The sequence below is a fragment of the Drosophila miranda genome, chromosome 4 (genome assembly GCF_003369915.1).
Source record: "Drosophila miranda strain MSH22 chromosome 4, D.miranda_PacBio2.1, whole genome shotgun sequence".
NCBI classification, from domain to species: Eukaryota; Metazoa; Arthropoda; class Insecta; order Diptera; family Drosophilidae; genus Drosophila; species Drosophila miranda.
In genome coordinates, this window is record NC_046677.1 from 19,444,344 (window position 1) to 19,454,914 (window position 10,571).

At 36.0% G+C, this 10,571-nt stretch overlaps 1 protein-coding gene across 2 annotated transcripts; it reads right to left on the reverse strand.

The window, feature by feature from the left end:
- Positions 1-1,263: 1,263 nt before the first annotated feature.
- Positions 1,264-8,958, reverse strand: LOC108162204 (schwannomin-interacting protein 1 homolog). 2 transcript variants are annotated; one of them, XM_017296814.2, is made up of 8 exons: positions 8,676-8,958; positions 7,455-8,024; positions 6,032-6,425; positions 5,234-5,322; positions 4,396-4,468; positions 3,524-3,849; positions 2,969-3,237; positions 1,264-2,183 (listed from the first exon to the last, which is right to left on the reverse strand). In XM_017296814.2, exons 2-8 carry the CDS (start codon positions 7,890-7,892, stop codon positions 2,123-2,125), a joined length of 1,650 nt encoding a protein of 549 aa, XP_017152303.2. In that variant the 5' UTR covers positions 7,893-8,024; positions 8,676-8,958; the 3' UTR covers positions 1,264-2,122. The 2 variants fall into 2 exon arrangements, with proteins under 2 accessions (XP_017152303.2, XP_017152304.2); XM_017296815.2 differs by lacking the exons at positions 7,455-8,024; positions 8,676-8,958 and adding an exon at positions 7,191-7,326.
- Between the last annotated feature and the right edge of the window lie 1,613 nt (positions 8,959-10,571).

Consider the following 10,571-nt stretch of genomic DNA (forward strand, 5'->3'; position numbering starts at 1 on the left):
AGTGAGGCTATATTTTGTTTGCTGTTTCCCCGGCCCTTTGAACATAATACTCGTTCAAAGGCTCTTTCGTGTCTTAATCCCGCTTATCGATCTTGTAACTGCAGAAAAATTCATCGCCATCTAAATACGTACATAGATATCTCAATACCGCATAACGCATCAGCCAATAAACTATACCAAACGAAACAGCATCGACTTCTTGCTTTATAAATTTAACTTTTAGGGAAAATGATCAACGGCATTGGCTGGCCCATTCCTACGACTTATGTATGCAATTGCCAAGGGTTTCGTCAAAGGACAGCAAAGTTTATTTTGGTGTGTATTATGCGATACACCGGCGAAAAGATAGCGAAAGGTTTTAGTTAAGATTAAGACGAGAGCACGACCAGTCAGCTAGTTTAATTTAAGCCGGGTCATATTGAGCACTGTGCTCGATTCAAGACGGTGTCGGATTGTAAAACTATTCCAAGATGATGTGAAATACTCAAGGGCTAGCTCCAGACAATACAACTCCATTAAAGAAGACTTGTGCGTGCGTACGATGGATACTGCTTCGGATTTGGCGAAGCATATCTCCAGTGAAGTCAATGCAGCATAGTGTTGGGTAAACATTGCTTATTTTAGGGAACATGTTCACTTGTTCAACTCACTCATATTGCTCACTTGTTCACCTGGATTGCTCAGTTGCTCATTGCTCACTTATATTGCTCAGTTGCTCACTTAGATTGCTCAGTTGCTCACTTGCTCACTGTTCACGCACAGATCACTAAGCACCACAGATTTTGACACAAATAAAATACGTTACATTTCAATTTTAATCAAACATTTAAAACTAAAAAAAAAAAAATTGCTATGATTCCAAATTTCACTTTCGAAGTATCGAATATACTTCGTAATACAAAAAGTGTGAAGTAAAAGCAAATATGAGCAACAACTGCCAGAACGCAAAATGCCTTTTGAGAAGCAAAATTGACCAAAAAGTGAGTAGAGAACAAGTGAGCAAAAATGAACAAGTGAACAACAAAGAACAAGTGAGCAAAAAAAAACAAGCTAAAAAAAAGAACAGATTGGAAAGAACATGTTCAGTTGCTCACTTAAGTGAACAACTATTTTTTGTTCACTCACTCATGAGCAACACAACACTAATGCAGCAGCGCTGGCACTTGATCCTATCTCGATATCTGACTCTAATTCGCTTTTGGAGAAACCGACTTGACCTCTATCAAGAAGTCAATTCTTATTGAGATTCTGCATACTTCAATGTTTGTTTGTACATATGTTTATCGCTTTATTATATTATTATCTTTTATATTAATAGTTAATTTCTTTAGAAAGAATATTAAAATTAATATTATTAATACATAATTAAAATTATTAACATTGATATAACTAGGGGGCAAGCCCCCTGCACACTCGACCACCCAAAACTTGTTTATATAATATAGAGATAATAATAAAAATACATATACATCAATACATATTTAAAAAAAAAAAATTTTTAAACTAGTAGTATCTCTATTATATAAAAAAGTTTTGAGTCGTCGTAAAAATATATCTCACAGTGACCAAAACGTTAATTCTTGATAAATCGCATTGCATTGAGGGTATTTTTTGTTTTTGTTGGCTCAGGAGCTAAGCGACTGTGCACGGGGCTTGCTCCTAGTTTAATAATAATAGTATACGTTTTGGTTGGCAAGCTTGGTTACTAAGTGTCAAATTGTCTCAATAATTCAAAGAGTATACTAAGTAGAAATCGGAAATATACATTTTTGGAGCTGTAGGTAAAAGACGGAGCCTACACGGTCAGATGCAAAGTAGTGAAGTACGCAATGCTGTCACGGCCAGAGCCGAATCATAGGCGAAAATATACGTTAACTAACCGGCCCGTTTTTACCATTAAGCACCGAACGAGAATTTTAATTAAATTTTGTTCTCTACGTAACAATTTGGTATTTATACCTTGCTTTGATTTTGCCTCTAGCTACAGTGTTGTTATGAAAAAGATCGTATTTGCAGATTACAAAATTACTTATAATACATAATAACATATTTATATAAGGTACCATAAGGATTATCCAAGAAATCTGTACAGATTTTCTTTTAGGTTTGATTGCAAGGCTCTTTAAAAATCCGTCGGTGTATCAGAATCTCTAGAGTTAATGTGCGGAGCACTAGTGCTATTTCTGAAAGTAATGTAGATTTTGTGTTATCTAGCTATCGATTTTATTATATATGTAAATAGTGAGAACATTGGATATTTTTAAAAAAGTTAATAATAATAAATGCATATAAGTTATAATAGAACATTATTATTTCAATAAAATTATTTAAAGAAAAGTCATAGGTAGTACATTCTATTTAAAACTGAAATGGAAAAATAAACACCTGTTGGGATCAAAAATAATCTCTACAAAAATTTTCTTGAGAACGATTTGTACTTTTTTTTGTTTTAAAAGAAATTCTTTGTCCATTTGAAAAATTTTTTCTGTGATACTGCAAAAACTCAATATTAAAGCCTAGTACTCAGATCACCAAAAATTTTGATTGATTTGATTAATGCGAACGACAGGACGCGAAGCGTATTCAATTAAGCAATGGCAGGGGATTGATGTTTCGATTCCTAACTGAATTACGGCCTTATCAGAAATGTTTAGATCTTCTGGGTGCCGGCATTTTCAATAAAAAATTTAGGACAACAACTTTCGCTCAACAAACATGTTTAGTTGATACGGTAGCTGATTTAAGCTATTTTATTTATTGATTATTTATCAGCCGCGGTCGGGTTTCCAATTTTGTATATAGCCTGAAACTATCCTGGGACTAAATTTTATGATATGCCAAAATTTCAACTCAATCGGTGAAGGATTTTTCGAAATTTTACCAAACCAACAGAGCATTTTTGTATATGTATAGATTAATCTTTATATAATTAGAATAATTTTAAATAGTAAATAGAATAGTTACTTACAAGAAATTATTGATCTTTTCCAGATCATGTAATATTGCGTCTTGAGCCAAATTCAGATCATCACGTTCTTTCAGGCTTTCCAAAAGATGAACATTAAGTTTCTCAATAATCGCTTGAAAATTATCTACCAATAATTGTAGCGTTGTTAGATTTACACCTGTGAGTAATTGCCTTGATATCCAGCGATGATTTGAGTCCATATTTAAGCCAACATTATGGAGCATTGTTCGTATTATGTCGACGATATGCGTGACGCCATGATTCTGGCTCTAATGTTTAAATAGAGAGCAATGAGAATATATTCACATTAAATTCCGGAAAGGCCATCGATTAATTAATAACGCTATGTAACAAAATCGAACTTTAACTGAAATGAAGCCGACTTTTTCAGATAGACTTTGGGCTGGAAAATAATAAATAAACCATGGCGGCCGGAGAATTTGGCTCTTGAAGGCTTAAAGGCCTTAGCTGCCATAACTCATTAAACTAAAGCTAGTTTATGATTTTATTTGTACTTTAATTATAAAAAAAGACCTAAAAAAAATACATAAATACCTTAATTTTCCTTTGTGCTATTTTTCTTGATTGAGCTAAAGCAAGACGAACCTCTATTTGAAGCTTTGATTGTTTCGTAAAGAAGAAAACTTTCTCATTGGTTTGCCGTTCCTGCGTTTTCTTAATATTTTCGTTTGAAGTAAGAACAGATTTGTGTTTGTTGTTGCTGTTATGAGACATCTTGTGATTAGTATAATCTTTACTATATTTTGTGGCATACAAAATGGATGGCCTTCGAAGTACTCCACTTGTTAGCTTGGGGCAAGTTTCAGAGTCGGAGCTATAGCTTTCAGTGTCAGAGCAGACATCCTTTTTCAATTCTAGGCCTGTAAGTAGGATATGTTAAATGAAAATGTCTTCTGAGGAACTGAGATATCCTAAGAAGACAAAGTTCGAAAAGAGCGGAGCCAATGGTAAAAAAGACACTATCGATAGTAAGAAACCCACTATCCAAATCGGCAAGACAAAAACAATGAACTTGTCGAGAAAAAATTTCATGGATTTCCTATAGAATCCTAAATTTTACGAAGGGTCTTCATGTAGACGATTTCAAGTCAGGTGTCAATAATGTCAATAGGAGAAACGTCAGTCATTTGTCGGCGAAACTCTAGAGCACTCAATAGCATCAGGAAAAAGACGTGATTCTTCCGGAGCAACATCCAAAAATATAATAGTTTCTGTTAAAGTACGTGGTTTGGTGAAACGTTTATTATGTAGGACAATTTCATGCCCAATATCAACGTAACACAGTTCGAAACACAACGACTATTAGTCGACGAACTGGAAATGTATGTTAGATTCGGCGTGTCAAAAGAAACATTCATATATTTCTGATTCTTGTTATTTTAATTTGTATTAGCTGTTAGACTTACTTTTTATATTATTAAATATATTTTCTCCTTTAAAGGCCAATCTTTTGCATATTTCATCTCGGTTGTAACGACGCTGTAATAAAAAATTAATCCGTTCAATATTTAAGGTAATAGTTTTATTTTTTTAATTGCCAAACATCAAATCTTAAACGAAGCATAGTTTATGTACCTACAAGATAATAGTATGCGGAACCTTAGTATCTCACAAAGTGTTAGACATATGTAGTCAAGATTTGGAAAGGGCGATAGCCCAAAGTCTACTGACTATATTAACCCCAGGCAATCCAACTGAGAAAAATGTAGTACAGCAATGAAAGAATTTAATATTCTCAGGACGACCTTTATCGCCTAGTGAACAGGTTCACGGAAGCATGCAACAAGGCCTTGACGGCAGCATGCCCCCAAACAAACCTATGGGGCAAAAAAGCCTGGTGGTCAAAACTAATAGATATCCTGCGTAAAAGAGCCCCACTCTTTTCAACAGAGCTAAAAGCGCTAAAGAGTAGGAGCACTGGGCAGACTACAAAACCAGTCTGGACCTATACAAAAAATAAATTAGGAAAGCAGTAAGGGCCTCTTGGGAAAAATGTTCCGCTGAAGTCTAGAAAACGTCAAAGTCCGCAAAGCTGGACAAGATCCTCTCAAAAATTACCCCTTCGGTGAGGTCCTTAAAGGGAATGACGGTAGGTGACCAATTCCAGTGAGGAGTCCCTAAAAATTCTACTCGATACTCATTTCACTGGGCTGGGTGCCATTATGGAAGACCTGACTGATCTAAACAAAACGGACCTAATTGATCCAACTAGTTATTGCTTTCTGTGTATACTCTTATACTAACCTTTAATTCAATTTTATGGGCCATTTTAAAATGATTTTTTAATGTTTCCAAGTCCATGTCAAAAGCCACCTTGTATGCATCAAATTGTTCTATAAAATTAAATTTAAATCGTTGTTAAAAAAGATATATTTTTCTGTAAGGGTAAATACTAACAATTAATTAAATATTTATTATTAAATATTATTTAAATATTTTTTGTCCTAAATCCACCATTTTAAAATATTAAAGATAAGCAAACCCATCGATGGAAAAATTAAACTTTTTGAATAAATCATAGCACAATACAATAAAAAAGTTGGAAAAAATATTCCTGAGCAATCTTCCTTGAAGATGTGTGCGGCAGAATGCCACACCGTTCGTTTTAGGCACTGAAGAGGGCCAACTGTCGATGAGGGTGCTGAAAGCTGTTCTTGATTCTGTAGTGTCTCCACTGCGAAGTGGATTGCCAACTGAAGGATATTTCAAGATGGGTCGGATATCAACCAGAGGTAAAGCTAGCGTACTACAGCAGGGATATTTAAGACATAATATTTTCTGTACGTAAATTCTTGATAATTCGCATTCCATCGGCGGTATTTGTCTAGGGCTTAAGCTTATATATATAGTAAACCAAAAAAAAAGTTTTTTGAGGGTAGAATGCAAGTACAAACCAAATTGGAAACAATTTTCTATTCAACGAACGTAGTATATATATTTTCACTCCGACATTTCCATAGGCGGTGGGCCTGTGCTTGAGAGGAAATGTCTACTAACACGATCGTATTGCTTTTAATAAATTTATGTAACATATTTAATTACCTAAGACAATTGGAGATGAATGGTCGTTTTTATATTTAATGGGATGTTCCACGTATTGTCTGCTTCTTTGTATTTGGATGTCTTCTGCCGAAGGTCGGTGACGTTGGTTTTTTAGGTTGGGAATATCCATATTATTTAAATTTTTTGTGATTTCCGCCAAATAAGTTTCAGTTTCACTTATTATATATTTTTGTTGATTACATTTTTTATAGTCAAATTTATCAAGTGGTAGCTGTCGGTCGTCATGTGATGACTTTCGAGACTTAATTTTTGTTAACTCTTGTCCACATGTTGAATTTTTCACCTTCATTTTGCGACTGTTTTCTTCAGAATATGGTATTAAATTTCCATTCCTTAGCGCTTCACCGCCATTTGATAGCTCAGCATCGCATATCTAAAAATATAATTCCTTACGTAAGCATTTTAGATTTTAATTTTTTTTTAAATTTAGCTATAACGACAAACTCAACCATAAAGCCTTCATTTTTATCCCTTTTAACCAATGACTGCCACTGAAACACAGGAATGTTATTTTCAGTAATCTTCTCTATGTGTATAACGAGCGGAAACATTCAGCCGCGACAACGGCGGGGAAAGAGGGATATCTCCACAATCTCTCTCAGAGATTGCCACCACTCTGCTTGGCTGCAGACTGGTGACCCCTTCGGACCACTTCCGTCTCTGTTGAAGGCTGAGCAGATAGTATTTCGACACATCTAAAAGGTTTTCTTGATGGCAAACACGAGCTGCCATCGTTGAAAATACGATGGTGTACTGTCTGGTCTGGGGCCACAGGGAAACTAAACAGTGTAAGCATTTTCGTACAAAAGCACTGCACTTTTTGAAGTGATGCTACCAACTTTAATGACCGTTTTATTTTGTCAAATTTCTTCAAAAATGCAACTCTCTGGACAGCTTCTACTGCAGATAGAAATGCTGCGCCAAGCTCGTCCGTAGTAGTTCTCCATGTGACTCCTTTCCTTCTATTAATGAACCGATGAAGTGTACCTATAACTTTCATATACGATGACTAAATATCTATAAAGGTAAGAAAGGGGTTCCGGCTGCCGAAGTGATGTCCTATATCTCTGCAAGCCGATTCGAAACATTTGTAGTTAACTGAGAGGGATGCGTTTGCAGCCAATGTAAAACCACTTACGAATGTGACCACATTATTAACTTTGACATTGAGTGTTTGCCTTGGCTACAAAAAATCGTGGAACTATTGGCTTGTGGGTTGCGAATCAGACGAAGAGTAGTACAATCTTGTTGATCTCCATTCAAATTGATCAAGTATACAATTTCTGAAATAACTTTGTACTTATTACAGAATTTGTATAAACATTGGTAGTATTCATGTATTGTGGGTATTCTATTTTATCTATTCTAGGTTTCCAGAAGATCTTTATGTTCGTTTACTTACCTTAGATAAATTTAAGACATGTAAGCTTTCCACAAGTTTTTTGCTCTTAAAACCTGTGAAAAGTAAATCGATTTCACGTTCCACTTCCTCTCCGAAATCTCCGACAATGTCAATTTCACTTGGTCCCGGAAGTTGATCAATTTTACAAGGCCGATGAGAGTAGTTGATTTTGTTCATATAATTTTTTCTGATACTATAAACTAGTTCTGGTTTATTTAATAGTTCTTTTGATTTTTCTGATAATGTCTTGCCAGTTTCATTTACAATGTTAGGCATAATTATAGATGACATTTCGAAAAGAATTGAGTTTTTTTCCAAAAAAGAACAGGAATCTGAATTTTTTCGACTATTCCCAAAAACCAAACCTTGGATATTTTCGTATTTGAGATCAGTAAACTTTTCGAGCCTACACTCTGGACTTGTTTGGGTTTTATTCATAGCTACACATTAAACTTGCTTTCAGAATAATCAATTAAGTCTTCATAACGAGCATAGTAAAACTTTTGTAGACAGGGATAGTTTGGATTACGCATTTCTTTTCCCCAATGAAGATTCCTTTTAAGTTCATTCCTAAAAAAAAAAAAATTATTAAAAAAAATTAATTTTGATATTTAAAATTTTTTTAATAAATATTTTAATAGAAATAGGATAAAATACGGCATTCCGAAGATCCACATACTTCGAGTCAATATTTTCCGAGCCTTTCTGAAAGTGCTTACATTGGGCGTTAAAAAAACTCGGGAAAATTACAGCCTCCTCTAGTAGTACGATGCGTTGATTGATAAATATATATAAATTTATCATATACGAAGAAAAGGCTGGCATAGGAACGATGAATCTGGCATTTTCATTTTTTGGACCACCAAAAACATATATTTTCATATAAACATATATTGAAATTGTTTAGGTAATCCCTAAAAATTAATGCTTTATATTTATCTTTTCTCTTCAATTAACGAAAAGAATAAAGGCGATATATTTCTCCTGTTCAGCACCAAAATTCTTCAAGTTTCATCATATACATAGGTATTTAAATAACAATTGGCCCTTGATGGGTTAACTCAAGCTTAGTTACCTTAGTATATGTACATACATATGCATATGTATGTACATGTGCAATATACATTCAGACTAGTTTTGCCTTAGCAAGCAATATTATAAATTAGTAAGAATATGAATAATCCTTTTTCATTCACTTGGTCGTATTCCATTCTTACTTACCTTACACTTATTATTTGTAATATCTAAGTTTGTTATTTCATAAAAAAACTGCAAATTGTTCCATAAATAGCTCTGCATAATTATGTCAACATATACAATTTCAAGGTTAACCAACAAGCCTAAAAATAACTGCTTTACACAATTTATTTTGACTTCCTACAAAATGATATGTTGACAATACACTTAAAATGTTAAAAATCAATTTAAACAGTATCCATTAAAAGTTATGAGAGATTGGCTACTTTAAAGATAAACTGAAACGATGACTCGTTGAATTATATAGAAGTCAAATATATCAACACCGGTTTGGGTCATGCGCAAATGAAAGGACCCTCATTCAATACTTCGAATGGACTATGGCTTTTTCCGTTTCAGAATAGCTGATTTCTTTAAACCAGCATTTTAATTCTTCATATAACTTCTAAAAAGGGGAGATTTGTGTCCCATCCATAATACCTATTTAGGATAACTCACAAAAACGGTCAGCACTTTTTTCCTTTGTCTGTTTTCTGTCTGGTCACTGATAAAAGAGAAAAACACCACGCAAACGCGCTCTCTCATTGAGCAGAATACATTTTGTCTCTTTGCTTGTGTTTTCTGCTTTGTGTTTTCGATTAGCACTACAATAACAACTTAAAGAGACATTTTTGATCAAGCGCTCCCAGAAAAAGTGTCTTCAGATGAGCAGAACCACATAGGCAAGTGATCGTTGCCATAGGCACCAAACTCATAAGCACGCGACTCAATGCTTAGTAACAAAAGAGAAGTTTAAATATCGGTCTTTGCTTGAGCGAAGAGCGAATTGAGCTAAAACAGATTTGATCACTGTTCATGCAGATCACTTCCAACAAACGTTTTTTCATTCCGCCTTTAAATATATAATGCAAAGGTACTCATAACTTTGCTACAGGGGGTAACGGATGAAGGGTCGGCTCGCCCCAACTGTAAGCCCGCAATGAGATCCATCCCCATGCTGCTCCATGCTGTACACACCAGTGGAAGTGCGACTATACTCTCCCTGTGAGGTCGGCTGGAACCAGGATCTAGTACGGTCATGTCTCTGACTTGGATGCTGCCAAAGTCGGGCGGTGAGTAAAATTATGCCAAGATGCATTGCCGAGGGGGTACTCGGTCGCTAATATGCGGACTCTAGACACCTACCGATAGTGAGTTTTAATTAGGATTCCCGGGGAAAGCGGGCTATGACTCGGCTGACCAACCCATCCCCGCCTTCTCGTGGAACCAACTATGCCAAGCAATTTGAATATCATAAATACAAACACCGCAATGGAGCATGGTACTCTTTCTAAAGTACCCGAAGTACAAGACCATCCGTCTACATCAGTGGCTGGGAAACCAGGGCCTAAGAAGAGTGCAAGGATAGGCCCGAAAGGCTAATCGAAGTCGGGTAACACTAGGTGCGAACCGGTGTGGTTGCCAAGTAGAGCGTAATAGCAGCTGGTAAGCGGGGACCTTGGGACCGGAGAGCCCCTGATGAATCCCGCAGGCACTTTTTCTGCACGGCAGGGTAAAAAGCCGTCGTATTAAGCACCAAAGGGGCTTTCATCCTGTCCAACGACGACACGAACTACAAGTCGTCAACCGAAGGGTCTGAGCAGAGGCTATGAGCCACCTTGCCAGATTTCCAGCCAGCAAAAGCTGGAAAGGGCGCAACCAAGGCCCTGAACATTAATTGATCGCCAAGGTGGCGAAGGACAAGACCCTAATTGGCGTCCTGGGCAGGGGCGCCAAAGACGGCCATGTCCATCGGAAAAAATTACACCTGTTCGAAAATGAGATCCAGGACAGATTCCTTCAGGAGCTCTAGGAGAAAGGCGGACCACCATCTTATTGTGAGAAGGCATAGTGGCATCATGGAAAGCTGAAAGCCATCGA